A 22,918-nucleotide genomic window follows, 5' to 3' on the forward strand; every position below is an offset into this window, starting at 1 on the left:
AGCTTCTCCTTAAAAAATAACAAAAAAACAGGTGGTTGTTATCTCAGCCTAGGTTACTTGAGCTATCCAGAGCGTGTAAGACTTTGACTCGAATGGTTAGGAGCAAAGGTGATTTATTATGCTGAGAAAGTAAATTCTTTGTTTTCTTTGGCTGACAGTCTAGTTGTTGGGGTTTTTTGGGATGGGTAAGGGAGATGAAGAAAGGATGTGGGAGGGAAATTATTTCTTCATTCATTTTATTCTCTTAATGAAAAAGAAACATTTTTGGTTAGTTTTTTTAAGCAGGCAGGAAAGGAGCCTCCGCTTATATTGCACACAATAAAGACGAAAACTGGGTTTAGAAAGTTAATTTTTCTCCTCCCGTCCCTTCATCAGCTGTATGGAAATCCTACATGTAGAGTGTGGACATCCTCCTCTAAGATAAAAATCTATTTCTGGAGACACCGTCCTTCCTAGCCCCTTAGGGATTGCTGTGCTGTGCGCCTTCTCCAGTTCCTCATCGTGAGCAAAAACAATGAGAAGCAAAGCAATATTCAAAAAATCAAACTTCTAAAGCCTTTTAGGAATCTGACACACCGAGCATTAGAACTCACACTAGGAAGCAAGCACGCTGTGTAGAGGCAGAAAACACGTTCAGAGTAGAGTTCAGTCCATTGGACATGGGACTTTGGATCCCTACAGATCAAATGTGGAAAAAAGCACTAGAAGTTTTCTGTGTTCCAAGGTTCTTTCATGCAGACTCCAGGACCTGTGAGCCTTTTAATTTATTTTTTTACTGTATTTACATTTACTTTATACTCGTATACAGAGATATTTCCATTAGTAAAGCACGAACGATCTTTTAACACACAAATATCCTACAGAAATCAATGTATTATTTGTGGCAAGTCTACATCAGTGAAGTGAAGCAATGCAGCTCCTCACTGTGTTCACCGTTTTCCAAACACTGAAACTCTGTCCATTTGGGGGGAAGGGAATGGGGCGGGGGGGGATGAAGTACAGTTTTGTTCTTGAAAGTCTCTAGTGGACCTTATAAATTTGATTGTTCTTGGCATTTTTTGTATTCCTTGTCGCTTGCACACCACAGCAGCCACATGTTGTCACTTAAAATCTAAATATCAGATAGCTGCTAACTGAGCCTTTATTGTGTATCATGCTTTTTTTAGGAATTAGTTTTGTAAAGTAAAAATGACACTAACTCTAAAAGCATGTTTAATAAAACCTCAACAATCTATGTGCTGAGTTTGCACATATTATGTTCTCATAATCAAAAGAAAAATGTAGAATAAAAATAGTAGAGAAGAACAGTGCCCATTTTTGGAGCCTTGAACAGATGTAAGTGATTAGAGCTTCTTGTTTGGTTTGCTTTGATTTTTTGGTCTACTTTTTGAAAGTTCTGTCAACTTCATTTTTGCTTATTTCACTTTGTTTGGATAGTTTTGCCTTACTGAGTTTCCTGTGATGCTTCTGGTTATATGAAAAGTCTAGTCCAAATCACAGCACTTCAAAAATAATAATTTTTCAGTTCTTGGGTTTCCTCAACCCAACAGAGTACTTCTCTCTCTCCAGGTAATAATATACTCACAATTACTTACTGCCAAGTTCAGATATTCACCATGTGCAGTAGTGCGGGACTAACATACACATTGCAGGGTGTTATTCCAGACTCCTGTGTAATATTATGCAGGACCAAGTCTGCCTTCTTATGGTTGCCCTCCTTAAAAGGGAAAGAAAAAAAAAGCTACTTTCTTTCCTTATTTAGCTGTAGGACAATTCTTGCTAATACTCATGCTGCATTGAGCAATTAATTGACCCTTTTTTTCCTCCTGAAAAATTGTTATCTAACAAGAATCTATTTGGCACACGGTCACATAGATTGCTCTTCTATTTAACGTGGAAGTGTGGGTGGTTAGTTATACTTGGGTCTAATTATACTAATTTTCTTCTAACTCAACAGCTTTGCTTTTGCCTCTCTCTTTGCTGCTGTTGTCAGTTGTCTGCTTGCCTCTGCTAGGCCTCCTGGTTCTGGCTGCATAGGGGAGAATAAATTACACAGATATAAGAGGGGGAAAAGGGAGTAAGTTCTTCCCGCTATAAGTTTAAGACAGAAAAAAACCTCACAAACCTTCCAGGGAAAATAACGCTGTTAAAAAAGCAAAACCTGAGAAAGTGAAATGCTTTCCTGGTGTGTATCTTGAAATATTTTTAGTGCTACATGGAATATATTTAATTTTGAAACTAGCCATAGAGATGTATCCTTAAGTAACTTTGCCTTCCCTCACAAAATGTGAAGTTTGCTTCCTTGAACAAAATGTTTATGACTCAAGATTTCTTAACGGTAAGTTTGTGTATTTTGCATCACTGCTTTTCCAAGTGGCTGTGCCCTTCAGAATGCCAAGTTTCTGAAAGCGAAAGATGTTGAAATGATGGCTTGGGCTTCCCTCCACTGTGGCCCACATTCCAGACTCTGCAGATCTGGCTTTTCCCATTCATTTGGAGTCATTTGTCTCTTAGGACTACTTTGGACTCTGGTGTTCAGTTTGAGCATTTCTCTTGGAGTAAGACCTGATGCAAATCAAGTAGGAAAAAAAAGGCTTCTTCAGGGTAAAATGTTACCATAGAAGCTGCAGGTATCTGATCGAAGTTATTTTATGGTTCGTGGTAGATATTCCAGACTCCAGGAATGAGTGGTTCTGCTCTCTGGCAGGCCTGTATGCTGAACAGAATTAAAGATAAGCTGGTTTTAGCATGAGACTATACAGTCATTGCAACACAGTTTTTAAAAGTGAGCTGCAGAACATTCTCCTGCAGCGAAAATTACTGTACAGTAAAGGAAAGATTGGCTTGAGGTAGAAAGTCTGCAAGCTAAGCAAAGCAGAATGCTGGGCTGCTGCAATCTTCCTGTGTGATTTTGGGCAAGCCTTGAAATTGTTCAGTACTTCTCGTTCAGCATTTCATGAGTTGTGGGACTGAATTCATTCATACATGTAAAGCAGCCTGACACTGTTGCAACAAAGCTGTGTTGTGCCGCTCTGCCAAAGTGCAAAGTGTTGTTACATCCTAAATCATGAATAGGCTGGGTTTTTTTAGACAAAACAGTAGAGGAATATTCTCACTTATGTACTCAGGCTGTGCTCTGCTCTAGGTGTTTTTGAGTGTATAATACTTGCAGGATCTAGCCCAGGTGCAAATATTTTGAGATTTCCTTTTATTTTGAAGAAAACATCTCTACCATTCAAGTTTTATGCTGAAGTGTCAAAGTGGTTTTGAAATAATTATCCCTTGTACTCAAGAATCTCAAAAGTTTATTAATAAACTAGAAATATCTTTATAGTAGGTACTTTGCATGATTATAACTCCTGGGAAATTTGCATTCACAAAGACTACGATTAGCATGTTTCATGAAAATACACTCTGCACACATCCTGAACTCTCAGAGTGACATTCTGGCATTGCTGAAATCAGTGCGAGTATTACCATTGTCTTCATTGAGACTAATATTTCAGCCTTTCCAAGAAAGCAGATAGTATAATTTATAGCAAGGGAGAAGCCCCTTTTTGAAGTGCTAAATGAGTTGACATCTTCATCTTTTTTTGCTGCTGTTGCTGATTCAGTTTTTGTTGTTACTGGCTTGTTTGTCATTAAGTTACATTCCTTTTGCCAGCTGCAGTTTTTGAACATACTCCATTTTCACTCTCATTTTTGTCCTAATGAGAGTTTCTGCTAAGAAAATTTCCTTTGTTACATGTTTAGCTGGTATGTCTTGTGTTTGTGATTCTTAAGCATTAGGAATTACCCAACTCGAGGTGACAGCTGTAACTCTACTTTTGTCATCCAAAATCAAAGGCTTTGGACCACCAGTATTAGAGGTCATCTATTGTATCTATTATTCTTGAAGCTAACAAATGTAGGTGGCCGTAACAGGTTTTTCAGTGGGAGATGAAATCTCAATTTTAGCAATCTGGGCACTTTAAGTAGGACATGGGGGAATAACTTCTAAAATTTGCAAAATTAAGAGTAGCTGGAGTAACCAGAGCAAATAAACCCGCGAGCCTGCTTTGCTAATTATTTCTGATTCAAGAATAGAAGGTAACCTTTGAAAATGTTCACCTTTAGGATCTCAACAGGTGGAGAACTGTATTCTCAATGCATCAACCATCTTAACAAAGGCCATTTCTTCTACTGCTATGAATACAAAGTTCAAGAAAAAGGCAGTTCATCATCTTGGTAACATACATGTTTCTTAGATTGCAGTGTCAGTTTTACTGTGCTTCCCTGTCAACGAGTCTCAAATTCACCTTGAAGGATCACCCCCAGGGATGCCAGCTGAACCTTTGACCCTTCTGTTCTGACTGTCGCCAAGGTTAACACATCATTACAGCTTGGGGTGTTTGGGGTACCTGTTCATCTGGAGCCTTTATCAACCTACACGATTTCAGATAACTGAAACAGAAACCTCAGCCTCATACTGCTGTTTCATAGGAGTATGTTTTGATGGTTTTTGAGAATGAATTATGTTTCTTCCTAGTTTTGTGTAAAAATAGATGTCAAATTTTAAAACTTACAGCTTTATCCCTGTTTTTCCTAAGTTATTAAAATAACAACTAGATGGTTATAAGCAATAATAAAAAAATGAGGAAGCATTTGCTTTTTAAATTTGAAAATGGGCAGGTTCATACCTGAACTGTTGCTTACAGTACTACATACCTGCACAGTGCAAAAGTGTATGTGGTGAGAGACAAAAGGACATCACTAAGTATTGGCTCTGTGGGATCAGTTCTAGCTACTGACAGGTTAAGGACACTTTGTTTATTTGGAATTGTCCTACCAAGGTACTGTGTTGGATAATTAGCCTGTTATAATTAAAATGGGTTTTGATTTGCTAACCCAGAAAATTGTATTTGCAAATACTGTTCTTGTCTGTGGGACTCATATCTAGCCAAGCGTACTCTTTTATCAGAGAAGTCTGTTGACATAGATTTTTCAAATATGTATTAAAATTCATTATTTTAATACATTGTACCCTATAAATATGCTCTTAGCAAAGTTCATATTTTTTTCAAGATTGTTCTCTGATAAAACACATAGGCCATTTGATTGGCCAGATCTACTTCTGGATAGTGTTAATGGCCATCAGTTTTGTGGTTGTGAAATAATAAAAGGAATAGGTACCAAAATCAGTTGTATTCTCTCTCCTACATTGTTTCATATGGCTTCCACATATTCTCATTGGAGAATTAACGCTAGCTAATGTTGAAAAGTTTTATAAGGTAAAGATGATCTATTTATACAGGTACAGTGGAGAATGCCAATGCAATTTTTTTTTCTGCTAATCACAGAGATTACTTTTAATCCCAAACGGCACATAGTCTAAAAGGTTTTACCTTTCTATTCTTTCCTCCTTACTTTAAAATAGGCCTACAGGCATTACACTTAGGTACCTATCTGCAGCATTCAGACTGTATACAAAGTTACTCTCTGTCCTCATACATTCAATTGAGAGAGTTGAGATATTAATGGGACAGTGCGGTATCCTTTTCTGTCCTTTCTATAAACTTTCTCAACGCAATCATTTAGGTAACAAGCTTTAAATCACTTATCCCTTTCAGTTAGAATTACATCGTTTTCCTTCGTAGGCTTTTCTGGAAACTTAAAATACTCAGTGTAACAGCTGTGTTAACTCTGGTTAGGTGTGATCCTGTGGTTTTTTCCTATGGAAGCTTTTCAACAGTAGTTGACAACGCCACAAAAGAGCTTTCCGAAAAGGAAAAGTGTTGTTTATTTAACCACATGATCACACAGAAAAAAAAAAAAAACCAAAACAACACTTCAAACCACTCTAATATCTATGTGCCTAACTGTTTAATTTAGCATCTAAAATTTCTTTTTGACGGAATCCCATACGTATACCTTCTTCCACATCCCCGCTTAATGAGCTTCTGGTTTTCTGCTCCTCAAGGAAGTGTGCATCTCATCTCAGGTTTTCGCCTCCTCCTATGTCTCAGGAGCAGGGTTGCTGCTTTGGGCTACAAGTATGTCAGGCTCAGCAGAGGCCCAGTCCTAGTCTTCCGCTTCAAGGTGAATTTCTCCTAAGCATTTGTTGAAAAGTTACCATTAGGGTCATAAGCTCATGCTTTTGTGATATGTTTCCAGGTAATCATGCTATGAAATTAGCTTGCTCTGTGTGAGCAGAATGAGCCCAGATCAAAATCTAACACGTTATTAAAGGCAACTCTAAATACAGAAAATACGATATTTTAATATTCTATGCATAGAATAGCCTGCATATCAGATTGTTCTTTTCATGGATGTTTGAAAATGTCAGTAATAACATCTATAGTGCAGCATTTATGCTTTAGTTCTTACAGGTCTTGAACAAAAGTTTAAAAGATTTTCCAGAATTTCAGTATTTAGAATTCAGTATTCAGAAATTTAAGGACTATTTAAGCATTTTTCTGAAATATAGTAAAAATATTCATATTATATTCCACCATACATTTCTTGCCAAACTTTAGGTCTGGGGAGAACATGTAGCATTCACTGCAATCCACTGAAACCACTAAAGCAAAACAGCCTGAAAGTGGATCTCATCAAAGGATGAAACTTTTTAAGATTTTATGGCACTTCTGTCAAATGTGTAGTAACACATGGAACTGTGTGAGAGGTGAAGAGAATCATCAGAACACTTTTTTCCCCTCTATATCAAACATTCTCTAAAGTTCTGACTTTTTTGGTCATGGCTGACTTTGGTTTTCAGTAGAATTTGGCTTTCTTTTTTCTTTAAAAAAGTCAGCAATATGGCTGTCTTAGAAAAAGTCTGTATGAAGTACATGAAGTGTAATGCCTAACAGTATAATGCAAAGTACAATGTGTAGTTGATGAAGTCTTAATTCAGCTGACACTTTTGATTTTATACTTATCATGCTTAAGGGTTTTTAGAACATTTTCCCTTAATTTCTGAAACTTTTCTCTATTTACTGTTTGAAAACGCCGTTACTAGTCCTCCATTAAAAATGAATTTTCAAGGGTAGCAAGTATCATTTCTTTACCTTTTCTGGACATAAATAAGCAAAACCCATGTTAGAACAACTGTGTCCTCTAAGATAAAAAAGGGTGAACTTTATTTTTAACAAAGTTTTCTGTAATATTATACCTGGGTGCAGACATCAGGGTACTGATGTGACCTACTGAACTTTGTTTATGTATTGCGGTAGTGGCTGATCCTGTTAATGTTTGTTTGTGTTGGAAAAGAAGGCAAGAAGACTAAGGAAGCTTATTGATAAGGTCTTCTGTTTGCATAGATGCTATCCTTTAAATACTGTCTTCCATGCCTGTTCACATGCATGAGCTTTTCCCACCATTTTTTAGTGTGTGTTTTTGCATCATTTTTCTTACTTTTTCTTGAGGTGCATCAGCATGGGAAGGAAGTCAGCAAAGGAAAATCTTGCGGTAACAGGAACAACACAAAGAAATGCCAGTCATAAATACATTTCTTAGAAATATTTTTATGTATTTGGGGCGCTGATTGGAGTCACAGAATGTCTCAGGAGTGGTGAGTTCAGACCTTGGTGGGGCTCCAGCTGAGGGCAGCTCTTACTCATCTCATTTGTAAATGGTCCCTGATCGTTCAGGATAGCACTCAGTGTATTGCGTGCCATGGGCTACAGGCAGCGCCTTTTGGTGACGTGCGTTCAGGACCAGTTTTTGATAGTGGAATTGCAAACTTGACTACCTGGACATGTCAATATGTTTATCTGATAGTCAGAAGTGTTCACCGCCCCTTACCTTACCCAGCAGCCAAGGGCTCCTAACTTTTGCCATCTGCTTTTGAAAAATTTGGCCAGGATATTAAGTAGATGAGTCTTTTAAATACAAAGGTATATCATCTTTGTCATGCTGAGTAGCTGGCGAAGAAAAAGTAACGTCTTCAAAAATTAAGTATTTACTTCAGATTGAACATTTGGGTTTGTATCTGTTTTAGAAGTGCAGTGTGGCTGTTGCTGTGTTTTTAGGGAAGAAGGTTTACTATGGGAATGCAACTGCAGCTTTTAACTTCCTGTTGCTGTCATAAAAAAGGTAATTCATACCAAAGGAACTGAAATCTGATCAGGTAACACTCAGTTTTCTGTAAAGATCACTTCCTATTCATTATGTGTTTTTACACTGCTCACAAAGACGACATCGAAGTTTCTTATTTACATTAAGATAGTACTAGTTTAAAAAACAGGCATGCATGCAGCCACGAGAAAAACTGGGAAAATGGAAGTGCTGAGTAATTCCAATTTCTCTTCCATTTTACAAGCCCATTTCACCAATAGCAAACTGCCACAAACAGGAGACACTGATTTCCATACAGAACTTGGCCAGCTAGATCGTAGTTTACTTTGCTTTATAAATACAAATGGAAAAAGTTGAGCAGCTGATACTTGCAGTGTCCAGAACAGTTTCTCCCTACTTCCAGCTGCTTTTTTTTCCTGCAACTTCTCCATTGGTGCAGTTTACAATACCCCTTTAACAACAACAAAAATTGTACTGGTAGTTTAAACCTACCATAGCATCTGAGAGGAATAGCAAGAAACTGCTGCAGAGGAAGCAATTATCCCAGCAGGGCTCCAGAGCCCCCCTGAATAGCTTGGGCAGCCCCCAAGGGCGAGCAAACAAGAGCCAGTGGCTGCAGGCGAGGCAAGGGAAGAGGCATCGTTCTTCATGGTTGCTTTGGTCTCCTTGGCTATTCACACTGTAACCACTTCCATTTACACACGGAGCTGTAAGCAGTTTGGTGCTCCAAAGGCAAGGGCTGAGTGAGAAGAGCAGAACTGGTAGGCAGCCTGTTCCTGCTGACACTGGAGCCATATTTCTCAGTGGCAAGTCTAGCAGTAGCCCACAAACAACTTTCAGAGGGTATCACAGTTCAAGGATGGCGATGGGAAACATGTGAGCATCAGGGAGCAATGGTCCCAGTACGTAGAGAGAATGGGAGCAGTGTATGCTTTGTTCTGCTTGATTGCAACCTGTGCTGCCTTCTTTTAAAAGTAACAGAAACTCCAAGTAGCTCCTGGCTTCACTGTCCATTGCCAAAGATCAGCTTCTATTGTATAGTCCCACGTGGCAACAGAGGGCTGAACATGTGTGAACAGACTGAGATCTGCAGGTCGCTCACTGCCTGTTGAGTCTGTCTGGAGGATCTAAAGTTGAGTACAAAAATGAAAATAATGACAGAGGGCTGCTGTGTGGGCTGGGGAAACTGCGGGGTTTGATCTTTACCTCTCTGTGCATACATTCTCCTCCTTATTCTTCATAAGTTCAAATTTTAGCATCTTCCAAGCAGGGACCTTATCTGTAGCTGTAATGTCTAGCCCACTGGTTTTTCAGCATTCCTTCAATAAAAACGAAAGTTACAGTCAGATTTGCTTGTGATTGCCTGTGACTGCAGGTTTTTACCTCAGTCCTGTAGCACAAAGCTGTGTGCAGGCCACAAAAAAATACAAGGAAATCTGTGATTTACGATTTGCACGTGCTGCAGTCACAAGAGCTGCAGTGATCGCTGATGGAAGAGTGAAACGTGGCAGATTAATATATGACTTTTGTGTTTAACTGTTCATGAAAAATGAACAATGTGGTGCATGTGTTCCTTTTTTTTGAAAGTGTTAAACAAATGATGTGAAAGGTTTAATGTTTTCACAACTCTCTATGTCCAGCATTGTCTTAGTGTAAAAGTTAGAATTCTACTAAGCTTAGACTTGGAGGTAAATGCAATAGATACTTAAGCCAGGTTTATGCGCTTTTTTTGAAGCATGGTCTCATTTCTATGACATGTCATCTTGGTCAAAAGTCAGAGAATCAACAGGTTTTTAGTATTCATGTTAGAAAACATTTTATATTTTTTCAAGGTTACATTTTGCAAAATATTTGTATATCTGTAGTGCTTAGTTGGTAATGCCAACGCTCCTCTGGAAGTAAACCTGATGGTAAAGTTTCAAAAGAAAATGTTTTGAATGAGAAGTCAAATCTGTCTCAAAACTTGAAACTGTCAAAATACCAACTTGGAAATGTATGAAAGAATCCACTGCATTTTTGCCACCTGTGACAAATTTTATTTGCTTAGTTTGGTTCTCAGTTTGTCTTCTATGCCATAAAGGGCTCAGGTTTACGCCCAGAAGAAGACAGAAATTCCTTCTTCCCTTGGGAAGCTGCTGTGCCAGCTCCAGGGAGGAAAGCTTTACCAGGCAATCGAGTGCCGGAAGCGCAGCGGTCACGGGAAGGATCCGGGAGCCTGGAATTCGCATCCCCGTCAGTGAGGAGCCAGCAGCGGACAGCCAGTCTCAGAGGGGATGCTCCCTCTCCTCGAGGCAAGTGGGAGTCTGAGCCAAATCTGCTGCATTTCAGAAAGTCACTGAATGACTGAAGCCAAAGCTGAAAATAATGACCCGCTGCGCCAGACCCATGCCAAGAGAGAAATTTTGAATAATTCTTTTTTATTTCTATTCTCTCTTCTCAGGCTGTGATGATTTTGTTGTTGTTGTTTCACAATTGTACTTTTAAGTCCAGGAGAACCTTGGTTTTGCATGTTAAAGGCCTCTCAGTTTCTTGTGGGAGCTATGAACATCTACTTCGAAGCTCTTGTACTTGAGTCTTGACTTGAGTCCTGTCAGAACAGTTCCCCTTAGGAGACATTGTATCAGGACCTTGAAAAATCCCATATTTTAGCACTATGGCTGTGAGACAGCTGCACTCTGAGAAATGTCTTGCATCAGATTATAAGTCTTGGTGAATTTTTATCTATCCATGCTTCTAAGCTTTGAAGTTGAAAGTTAGGACTCTGCTGTTGGAGACTCGTGCTCTGCGAGGAAAGTAGGAAATCTCCTATCACGGAAGTATACCCCATGAGTTGTGTTAAATCCATGTCATTGTCCTGCCAACATTAACTCCAGCCTTAGAAAAGACAACATTGGTCAATACCTACTATGACAGTTAGGAACTTAAATCCCCTTGAAATCATCAGCAGAGTCCGTACTCCTCTGAAATGGTATGCTGGTGGTACTCCTCCCCGCTGCACCCCCCCCGCCCAGTGCTGTCTGCTGGGTTTGGGTGTACTCTGCAGCATGCAAAGTCACTGCAGAGTCTGATCTGGTTGTGTAAATGGGCCCTTGTGGTCCCTGGAGAGCCAGTCTGAAACCGCCCTTGCCTTCGTTCTCGGTGACTTTTTGACACAGCCCCGCAGAGTGGCCTTGCGTCTGTCTCTTGCAGTGTAGGCGCTCTCAGTGGGAACTAGGCTGCTAAATTCCTCTGTAGATTTGGGCTATGTTGTTTCTTTTATGGTTACCAGGTAGGAATTTTTTATATGTTTTAAAATTTGTGGGGTTTTGGGATTATTTTTCCATATTACATTTGTGATACTTTAGGTAACATAATTAAAAACTGAGAGATTTTGTGTGGCAAATTAACCCCAGCTGGTCTGGGATTTTATCCTTGGAGGTGTGCAAATAACACAGTGGTGGTGATGCTTAAAAGAAAATTCCTGTGTAACAGATACTTCAAATCATCTGACTTGCTTAAGGGGAGAGAAATGAAGACATAACAGACATAGAGTTCAATTCAAGTTCACTTTTATTTCTGATTTCATTCACTGATTGCAGTGAAATCTATATATGCACCAGTGCATCTGGGGGAGATTCATGCACAAGGTTAAATGTACAGTTTTACAGAAATATTGTAGTTGTCATTACATACACATTGTTCCCATGTTGGGCTCAGTTGGGTGTTCTTTGGGTGTTGCAGAAAGATTGGTTAGTTCCATATATTTTTAGTGACCCACAGGATGTGCTTGTGTGTTGCCTATTAGCTTAGTGTGTTTTCTGTACTCAGTAAATAGCATTCTGAAAAACAGTTTCTGAAGCAAGCGTTTCCTACTTTCTTTTTTTTTATTTTATTTTTGAGATCTTGGTAGAGCAGATTTAAGGCCATGAAGGTAATAGTAACATGCTTTTGTTGTAGGAGGATTTTAATCTTATATAATAATATGAAAGGAAGTATTACATAGTAGGTATTTTGTCCTGTAGCTGTGAAAACATTTCAGGAAAGTATTTTACTGGTTCAAATATTTTCACATAAACATAGCTGTCTGTTCAGAAATTAGTTCTGATTAATGTGAGCCAAATCAGCCTATTGTGAATTAAAACTTCCTTTGTGATTAACAAAAGCCAAATGTTTGTAGAAAGTCAGTTTGGGATTGTTTCAGTTTTAAACTTCTGAAAATTATACGCTGAAGTATGGATTTTTCTTGCCTGAAGTTGATTTATGACTTCTGCATGTATCTTGGCTGTTTCCACGATCTTGTTAGTTGGGTAAAGTATCAAACACATGTGGTAATTCTGATATTTGGTGTCTTGTGATAATGCCGAGTGCTGAATAACCCTCAGCTCCCTCTGAAGTTACCAGACAATTCAGGACTCAGATAACCCTTAAGCCTTTGTAGATATCTGTCTTCTTGTAGATACAGCCATTAATAATGAGGCCATAAAAGAGGGGAAGGCAGTCTCATGAGTGAACTTGAATCAGATTCTGACTCTGATGTATCCTGGCCAGATTGGCAGGGGTGCCAGAAGCAGCAGCTTGAATGTATTGTCATTTTATCTACCTCAAACGCTCTTTCTTTTTAAGTAAAGCTATCTTTCTATGCATTTTGCACCATCCTTTACAGACTTTACCTTCAGGCCTGTCGTCATTGCAAGACTGTTTTGTTGGTCTGTATGGTAGGGGGGGAACAATTGACTTGCACTTTGTCATGACAGATTTATGGCACAGGAAGACCACTTGAAAATATGCTTTAAAATTCTTTCAAATAGAATTTTTTGTGTGTTTGATCTGGAGGAGGCAGCACGTACCTTCCTGGGGTCCCAGAGGATGGAACCGAAAGCGGGACAGACTCCTCTGTCTGAACTTTGAAGTCGAACAAGAACAAACTTTAGTCATTGTTGAAGACCTATTCCAAACACATTTTGATGTCTAGTGTCTTATATTTAAGCACGCTGTAAAAGGTAGGGAAGAATACATGGGATTCACAAGGCTTGGAACAAGATACACATTTTTAAAGAAAAAGATAGGTATTCATTTATACTCTTTTTTACTCTGCTTTGTTAAAACTGCAAAGTTGTCTTCTATTGCTGACATTCCATGCCTTACAGTCTATGCTGCAATGATAAGTCATAACATGGATATACTAATCTCTTTAGGGATGCTAGACCACATAGAGGGAAATGAGCAAACTCTGTGTTTCCTAACTAAGAAATAAAAGCTCCATTTTACTTGTATCTACCATTGGTGACGCTGTTAATTACAGTTGCCCATCCTTGCCTTGTTTGTTAACTGTTTCAATGTCGTTTATAATTAGATGGTACACTTTTAAAGCAAAGACCGTGTCTGACAGGTTAATATCACATGCCTGTTCCATTTCATTTAAATAAAATGTGATATTATGTATGCTGTACTGTAGAAGACTGAAATATGTGAAACTTGTGATATTACATATGCTGAAACCCTAGCTATACAGAGGTCAGTATTTCAGTCTGCAGTCTAAATTTCATTTTCTTATGGATTTAAGTTTGCTTTAGAATTATTTTGCAACAGAGCAGATTTCATTTATTAAGTAGAATGAAACTAGGAGCTAAAAGAAAGTAAAAAAAAAATGCCAGTTGCCTGTGTGTTTGGACTTCCCAAGCATTTCTCTCATGGCTTCATTCTTTCTCATATTACGTAGCACATTTCTGTGAAAAGTGAATTAATCACCCACATATATAAAAATATTTCTTAACACAGACAGATGGGTATGGATTTATACATACAGGAATTTATACACGCACACACAACACACATAGGTATATAAAATATGGTCTTAGGATAAGTATATATATGTGTACAGCTATACCGAATACTTGGTGGTATGTTGTAGAACCCTTGGGTAAGTTTTTATGGATTTGATTTATTGGCTGACCAAGCTGATTCATTATTTGTATATGATTTTTTGCTGCTGGGTGGCCATCATTTACAATTCTGGACCTAGTTAACTCTGTGGGTGCCTAGAGTTTTCTGTATGAACATCTCCAACTATTGTTTAAAGAAATAAATGAAGTGGACTTGCTTGAATGAACAGTTTACTTATGAGAAGCAAAATATGGTCAGGCAAGCAGGTCATAGAAAATAGCTTTCAATACGTCTTTGTAAGTCACCATGCTATCATATATTCTCTTAACGTACATACAACAATCCATATGTGTTACAGGCAACTGAAGATCATCTGTGAACCACTGATGACAATCTTTTCTCTCATCAGTATTCAGTACTATTCCTGTATTCTCTACTTGCACAGCCCGGATAAATTTGCTGGTAGGCACAGAAGAGAACAAAATCCCAAAGAGGCGTGAAAAGTCAAAAACTGCCTTGGCATCATTTCTGTCTAAATGAAACATGATACTTACTTCCATCTTTTCAAAATTGGACTTAAAGCTTTGGCAGTTAGCAAGGCAATTCTTTTCCCATGATATGCAGTACTACCAGGCTAGTGTAATAAAACTGTTTGCGATATCTTGTTTACTAGGAAGAAAGGACTTCTTTTTGTGTTCAGTGTGGTAACAACTCTTCTGGAGGTTTGAGATGAAATGTTACCCTGCCTGTCACTTTTTCAAACCATTATATCATTCGCTACTATAAAGTCCAGCTGCTGTATTCTGGGGCAAGGGCACAAATATGAGAAGAGCCAAAGCACTCAAAAGGCCTTGATTAACTGTTAAGTTTCCACAGACTGTGAATAATTCTAATTTGCATGATTTCAGATACTGCCTCCAAAGGTGATTTGGCTCTTTACTGCTTTAAATACTGGTTATGAACTATGGTACTAGATTATTGGATATGAACTTAGTAAGACAAAGAAATGTAGCAGTGATTATTTATGTGTTCCTACAAAAATTCACATGCATGCATTTCCTTGTGTACTTTGTTAGTTTAAGCCATTGGTCTATAGCCCATAGGTATTTCTAGCATTTCCTACTGAGAGAAAATGTGGCAAATATTGCACATATAGAACGTAAATGTGTCATACCTACAGATTTGATTTGCAATGTCTTGTTAATAAGTAGAAGGGATTGCTCAATCTTACTGAGATGGTGGGTACCTAATTGTTAAAATTGAATGGAAAACTTGGGTAGTGACCCAACAGCGCAAGGCACTTTCTTCTAGTCATCTGTGAATGCTCTAGTTACAGACATACGTAATTCCACATGCGCTTGTGGTGCATTTTATTGTAACTGTGTAATTCATCACAATTTAATGTGGCATAGCCATCATTGTAGCTAAAGTTCTAAACCCTTCTTGTGTTTTAAGGAAAACAAACAAACAAGATCAACAAAGGAAAACCCCTAGGAAAAATAAACCAAATGCATTCAGAATTCCATCTTGGAAGCACAGCTTCCTTCAGTAGGCATGTCACATCTTTGGAAGTCTGCCTCAACATCCATGAGGGAATGTTTCCTCTGCCTCTCCTTCCTTATGTAAATCTCAAATAACTTGGAAGAAAAGCAGTTTTCAATGATCTTTCAGTTGTTCAAATGTTTCTGCTTTAATGCTTCTCTCCGTCTATGCTTTGAAAAGAGTCTTGTGGTGATTCCTGGAAGAAATTCCTAGGATAGTTCTTGCTGGAGGTTACAATTTGTGCAAAATACACAGTTGTGTCATGTTGTAATGAGTTCAAACAGGATTTTCTAAAGTGCCAAAATCACAGTGGAGCACAAGTGCTACTGAATGTCAGCTCTTAAGACATGTATGAAAACCACTGCTTTCAGTTTACATGGGTTTGAAATCATCAAATGAGTTGGTAAATTCTTGTGATATGTAAATGTATTTCTTTTTTAAATCCAGTACATTCAATATTGATATACATGAAAAGTGTGTATGTATATCTGGATATATAAATACACCAAAATACATGTGAAAATCTTTCTAAAATTGTTTTTTAAAATCCTTTGCATAGATTAATTGGAAATAAATAGCTTTCTGTGATTTAGGGAGATGTAAAAAGGAATAAATACAGATAGACTTTTAGTTATATGTTACTTTCTCTTCTCATGCTTACCATTTCAGGCGGGCAGCCATCTAAAAATACACACAGATTCTTGAAAAATGTGTATTTGCAGGTCACCTTTATTTTTTCACTCTTCATGCCTCAAGTCCCCATTGAAATTTCAGCATTACTAGATTTCTGGATGATAAAGGACATATCTTTTCTGTTCTCCAACGAGTGCCAAAGGCAACAGAAATTTGTATGCAACACTATCTACGTTAGATGTGCATGTTCATTTATCTCAATAACTAACTGTCATCTTTGTGTGCGTACATCTTACAATGATAATAAGAGCCCAATGCTGCTCCAAGATGTCAGATTTTCAGGGTTAGATTTCTAGCTGCAGGCAACTTGAGCAAAATACCTCATATTGAGAACGCTCTCCTCCTTGTCACTGACCACATTAGACCCTTTCATGTAGCTTCATATGTGGCTTTTATTGTTTACTTCCACTCATGCCTTGAACTGCAGTGGTTTTCATATGTGATTGGACTTAGAAGCATATGTTCACTTGAAAATGTAATTAATGTAATTAAGTAATGTTTTTGTGTATTAAAGTAAACGTGGTACATATCAGTTGTCTACATAAATTTTGCTGCGTTTTGGTGAACTTTGAAACTTGTTCAACCATTTTGTCAATCAGATGGGAGAATAAATACTTTTAAAGGGAGATCAGATATTTTCATATGCATTTAATATATATTTTTAAATAAAATACTAAGATTTGGAATCAGAAAGGGGAAGTATGTTTTCTAAGTTTGAGGTTATTGGAATTCCACTATCTTCCAAAAACTGAATTCAGAATTAAGAGCAGAATGTTATTCATTTCCCAGGAAGGATTTAATTGCTTCTGCCCAGCTGCTTATCAGCCTTTAAAATTACTTATTTAAAGGTAAAGAACTAAAGAATAAAACATTTCCTTTGCTTCCTTTAGAAATGAAAACCAAAACAAACACGAAACACACAAATAATAGCAAGCATGATCAACGGTAGGATTGATGTGAAAATGGGATTTATGTCTAGTGCTAATTTTTCCTCTCCACCTGATTATATCAAACTGCAGTAGTACATAGGAAGGAACTGTAGTCCTTCTGGCCAACAAGCATTAAACAGGCTGTTGAGCAGCCAGTATTACATTACACAGAATGAAGAAAAGAGTAATAGAGATCCAAATCTGAGAGATGTTAAAATACTGATGTAAAACTAAGAGGCAAGCTTTTTGCATAAGAGAAGGTTAATAGTAATTTTTTTTTTCTTCACTTTTTTGTATGATTTGGCAAATCACTGATAGCTTGTTATTTTCATTATGTGTAACAAAACCTTTTTAAAGTTAATAAATATTATTAAATCATTAGTTCATATTAAAGTATTTTTTATTATCCCTGATTTGTCCTAGATCAGAGGAGGAAAGCTTATGATCACATACACAAGAAAGAATGATGCTGGCAAATATGTCTGTGTTGGAACAAATATGGTTGGAGAACGTGAAAGTGAAGTTGCAGAGCTCACTGTTTTAGGTAAGAACTCCTCCTTTAAGGCTGCGTTAATAAAAATGTCCAACTTTTGGTTTTTTTCTAGTAGGCCTTTTATTAAGTATCATTCTCATCTATTTCCTTGGGAGTGTTTATGTTGAAAATGTTTCTGTCATGGTTGTGTTCTAGCAAATGGATGGCAGTTAATGGCTTTGCAATGCACCTTGGGCTGTTTTTGCTATCGGAAGACACTTTCTTACTTAGTTCTTAAACTGAAAATCATTCCAATGTCCACTGACTGGATCAGTATTGTAAAATAGTAGCAAAACAGAAATTACCATCGCTAAGAAGTAGAGGCTTAATTTTTCCCTCTTGTTTAAGAAAATCAGAATTATTCTAAATTTCTATTCTAAATAATTATCCTTTCATTTATAGTTGTGTGTACTGAGTGTTGGAAAGATACAACAGGTGTACTTGTTCAAGTGATCCTAACGATAGTTCCTCTGAGCATCAAAAATTATGTTTTCATTTAAAATAACTGAGCTTAGCTGAAAATTGCAGGTTTTGTTGCTGTTGCAGAAAAGAAGCTGTAACTCCCAAGTGCAACCTCAGAATACCTTCAGCATGGGAGAATTGCCTCATGATCACTGTAGATGTGGCTTTGGTAGTTTTCATTCAAAATGTGTCCTGCGTTACTTTAAAGTAGGGGAAGCTTGAGGTAGCTTAATTGTTTCTGCAGAAGGAATAGATATTTTATCATCACAGGATGAGAATATCCAAGCCATGGTTCATGACACGCTGGTTTCCATCACAGTGGTGCTGCAGTAGTCCTGGCTCTTGCTGCCTTTTTTTTTTTTTTTTTTAAATTCAGGTTTAAGATCTGTCTTGTCAGTCTTTGGCACTTTTATCTTTCTTCACTGCTTTTTGGAGCTAGAACTCAGGCAACTTGAAGTCCTGTTCAGAGTTTTATTTGAAGCAGAGTTTTCCATAATAAAACGAGACAGTATGCCATCTTAAAGTTGTTGAAACTGAATATCCAGCAAGATAGCGTGTAACTTTTTAGAAGCTAAAGAAGACTTCCTATGATGCACTATGCTGTTTGTTTGTTTGCTCTTAATTTGTAGACAGCTTTGAAGCACTTTGGGAGGAAGGTTTATTGTCAAATAGAGTTTTAGAACTTCCAAGCAAAATCTAGAATTGAAAGACAGTAGTAGTTACAAGAGTAAAGTCCTGACGCTGGGTTCCTAGTTAACTGTACTAGTTAATTGCTCATCGCTAGTCTACTGCTAACCAGGGAATCATGGTATGGACTGTTAGGTAATCCAGGCTGGAAAATACTACTCTTGCTGAACACCTGTAAGAGGGATGCATTGCAGAGAAAAGTCTGTCTTTGTCTTTTTCTTCGTCTCGTTTTCCCTTCGAACATATTTCTGATTTTCAGCCTGGGAAAACTAGTGAGGTTTTCTTTTCAAAGAGGACAGTAAAGCTTTGAATGTCTTATCAGTCTGTGTCTAGAAATCTTTAATACACCTTATTCTTTTAACTCAGGCCTTAGATATGCGTGAAAAAGTATGAGAAACATGCTGACTTCATATATTAAAGTCTTTCAACATAAATCTTCTGTTTATGGGTTTTGGTTATTTAGAAGTTGAACTCTTGCTTTTAGGTCTCTGCTTTAGATCAGAGGGAGGATTGCATGCCAGCAACTGTAATATTAGAAAGTTTCAAAGTGATCCTCGCTAAGCTTTCCTTGTATTTACCAAATAATCGTGTGACAAAGATAGATACTTAAATCAGTGCTGATTTCCCTTGTCCGTTTATGCATTTGAATAAGAGTGTTATGAACGGGCAGACAAAAGCCCTCAGACTATTACTCTTCCTTTAGGAAACTGATCTAGGGAACAATGTGCCTCTTGTGGGTTTTGCCGTTGTGCAGCAGTCCTGGCCTTACCAGATCAGTCCTTTTTCTCTTGCATAATTAAGTTCAATATTCTTCCCCAAAATATTCTTACTCTGCAGTTTAATCCGGAATGTTCTTTTCTTGCATTCAGATTGCATTTTTACTGTACCTATAAGAAAGGGGCCGGGGTGGGGGGGAATGTCTATATTATTTTTTTTTGAATTCACAGCTAAATTCATGTCTGTAGGTCTCTGTTTTATTTCTCACTTATTGTATATGAACCCAGTCTAGAACTGACAGCTTAAAGATCAACTTGCTATTTCATCTAACATTATTTGCCCAGCATTGCAAGCAAAGGTAAGTTTTCTACAACACAAGTGTCCAGTTGGTCTGAATATCCTCGAGAATAAAGGAAGCTCTCTTATAGGGTTTTGTTCAGTTCACGTTTCCACTTCAGTTCCTTTTGAACCATTGAGTAAGGTTTTATAGTACTGAATCTCTAGATATTTATCTACAAAGTCACAGTGATATTCGGAACCACCTTTTTCAAACACAAATGTGAAACACTAAAAATACGGGATTGTCTCTTTATCCTCGTCTGGTGTTTTTGTACTCCTATGAGAAATTTGTGGCATATTTTGGGGTATTCACACTTCCTGATTGTGCCAATGGCTTCAAACTCTTCCAGTTCCAGGGAGATGATATTGATATCTTTAATACGTATGTGTCAAAACAAGCAACTGCCTTTTCAACTCCCTCAGAGATTTCACAGGTTTATAGGCAAAAAGGTCATCTGCCTTAGGCAAAGGAACCTGCCAAGCACTCTCCTGTTAAACCTTCCCTGTTCTTTTATGGAGATCCTGTTGTCATCTGATGCTGCCTTTCTAGATGGGAAATCCTTCCTGGAGTATCCCAGAAATTGTTAAAAACACTTTTCTTCCTTGTGTGTATGCAAACCTCGCCGCACTCCAGCCTGGTGTGGAACTGCGAAACTATGAACAGCCCAACACCATAAAGCTTTGAACCCTGTTACAGGTAGAAAAGTGTGTCCATCCCTTTCCTGGAATTTCCAGCTAGTAGCTAGGTTGCCAGAATAGCACAGCCTGTACTGAGATCCTAGGTTTTTTTCAGAAAGCCTGAGAAAAAGTATGCAGCAGTTAATCTGATTCTGGTCAGCCAGGACTTTGGTCATCCATGTCCTACAACGCAAGTCAGGCATAACAGCAATTTTTGTGACGAAAAATTATAGGGAGGACATTGTAGGTTTTTTTGGCTTGTTTTATGTGTGCTAGTGAAAGAAAATGTTGTCTTTCTGATGTAGCATTGGAAATGATTGCATTGAACACTAGCTGTTGCTGATACCTGCAAGCAACCTCATAGAGATACTGTGCTGGACCTTACTTAGCCTTTGAATTTAGAGGCACCATTGAGTCAAAACCTCCAATGAGACAATGTTTGTTTTGTGTCTTCTGTCTTTTTGAAGCAGTGCAGCAGATGAGTGGTCATTTGTCTGGGTCCTTGCAGCAGGCCTGCTTCTATCTGAGGATTGATGTGTATTTAGATTTTCTAAGTTGTGTTTTCCTTTAGCTGTGTTAGCTGTGACGATGCTACATAAGAAGTAAGGAGGAAGTCTGTGCTTGGATCCTGAGCCGCTGTTGAAAGCGTCTGCCTCCTGTGCTGAGGTTCACAGCGCTGGCCACCTGGAGGGCTACGGATCTTCTGCCTGGGGCTGGGAGTGAGAGAAGTGGTGGCAGAGGCACCTCCGTCAGATTCATCATCCTGTTCCCCTTGCCTCTAATAGCCACAGTTCAGGCAAAATCGCCATTCAGGCACAGAACTGCTGGACTAACCCCTTTTTTCCTTTCCTTTCCTTTTAGAGAGACCATCTTTTGTGAAGAGACCAAGTAATTTGGCTGTAACTGTGGATGATAGTGCGGAATTTAAGTGTGAGGCAAGAGGTGACCCAGTCCCTACAGTAAGGTGGAGGAAAGATGATGGGGAATTACCAAAAGCAAGGTGAAGTACCTGGAGTTACCTTTTTTATGACATCTAGCTTGGTATATGATGTAGCCATTCAACATTTGACAGCCAGCATTTCTTTTTCTTGAATGGAGAAGGCCTGGCTGATGTAATAAGACATTTCTAATGACTATTGAGCTCTACTCGAAGTTATAATTTATATTGAAACTTGAGAGGCTTGTTCTCAAGCTTTTGTTGTGACAACACATGATAAATTCGACAAAAAATAACTAAGTTCAGTCAGTGATATCTGATACAGATTAATTCTTCACCTGAAGACTCTTTTGTAATTACTAAAAGTTTTGGAGAATGTATAACAAATAGTAAATTAGATTACAACATCAAGAAGTATGTATTGGAATTGCAATTGATATAAAATGTAGTCTGGTAATGTGGAAAGCTGCCTTGGTTATACATGCTTTTGTCACTAAGTTTCCAATTAACTTTTTTTTTTCTGTCATTACTCTAATTTAGGCCATAAAATAGAACACCTTATTAAAAAGAAATATAATCTGTGATAGATTATTTATTTATTTATTTACTTTGAATTCCCAGTCATCAGTTAAAAACCTATTAGGGGATGGGATTGAAAGAAGAAACCTTGTAACAGTTGGCTCTGGTCATCCAAATCCAGCTTCCTGTTACTCTAGTCTATAGCTTTAATCAAAACTATCATGTTTTTAAGAGAAAAATCTACTTCCCATAAAGAGAAACACATTGACTGCATTATACAAAGAAGAGAAAAAAGGTGATGAAAGGAGAGGAAATGTAAAAGGCCACATTGTTCTTTAAAAAAAATTATTGAATGAATTGTGATTTATCTTTACTTCCAAGCAATTCTGATCTTCTTGAGAACAATATTTTCTTTTCAACCACGTTAAAAAAAAAAAATCCTTCATTCAGATGGAAAAATCGTAGGGAGAATAACTATTATTGCATTTACTTGTTAAAAGACTTCTAACAATTAAAATGTTCTGCGTTAGAGCTTTATAATTGTATGACGCCAGTGAAATTCTACTGACATTAGTAAAACTGACTCACATTGCACATGAAATCAGAATAAGGTTTTCAAATATTTAGATATATTTTGCTTTTAAAACTTTATTTTTACATTATTAATTTATAAGGATTTATACATATTTTTCTTCCTAAGGGAAATGTAGGAATAAAAACATTTGAGAACAAATCCACCATATTTTTACCCTTTACAGAAATTGTACAGAGTTCTATTATTCCTATTCATTGTTTATTACTATGTATATTTAAAGATATGAAATCCGTGATGATCATACCTTGAAAATCCGGAAAGTTATGGCAGGAGACATGGGCTCGTATACTTGTGTTGCAGAAAATATGGTTGGAAAAGCTGAAGCATCAGCAACTCTGACAGTTCAAGGTAAGAATGTTTCTTTACAT

The 22,918-nt window shown here is 37.7% G+C and overlaps 1 protein-coding gene across 3 annotated transcripts in view; it reads left to right on the forward strand.

Annotated features, from left to right (window-relative positions):
* Nucleotides 1-22,918, forward strand: part of ROBO1 (roundabout guidance receptor 1) — a 735,949-nt gene that overhangs the window by 631,099 nt on the left and 81,932 nt on the right. For all 3 annotated transcript variants that reach the window (XM_087757517.1, XM_087757518.1, XM_087757519.1), the window contains 3 exons: nucleotides 17,508-17,628; nucleotides 21,361-21,499; nucleotides 22,771-22,898. In XM_087757517.1, coding sequence (XP_087613643.1) covers nucleotides 17,508-17,628; nucleotides 21,361-21,499; nucleotides 22,771-22,898 — 388 coding nt within the window. The remainder of the gene's footprint in view (nucleotides 1-17,507; nucleotides 17,629-21,360; nucleotides 21,500-22,770; nucleotides 22,899-22,918) is intronic.

Source organism: Nipponia nippon, unplaced genomic scaffold, assembly GCF_047370975.1.
Source record: "Nipponia nippon isolate SJK-2023a ecotype South Korea unplaced genomic scaffold, ASM4737097v1 scaffold_2, whole genome shotgun sequence".
Lineage (NCBI taxonomy): Eukaryota > Metazoa > Chordata > Aves > Pelecaniformes > Threskiornithidae > Nipponia > Nipponia nippon.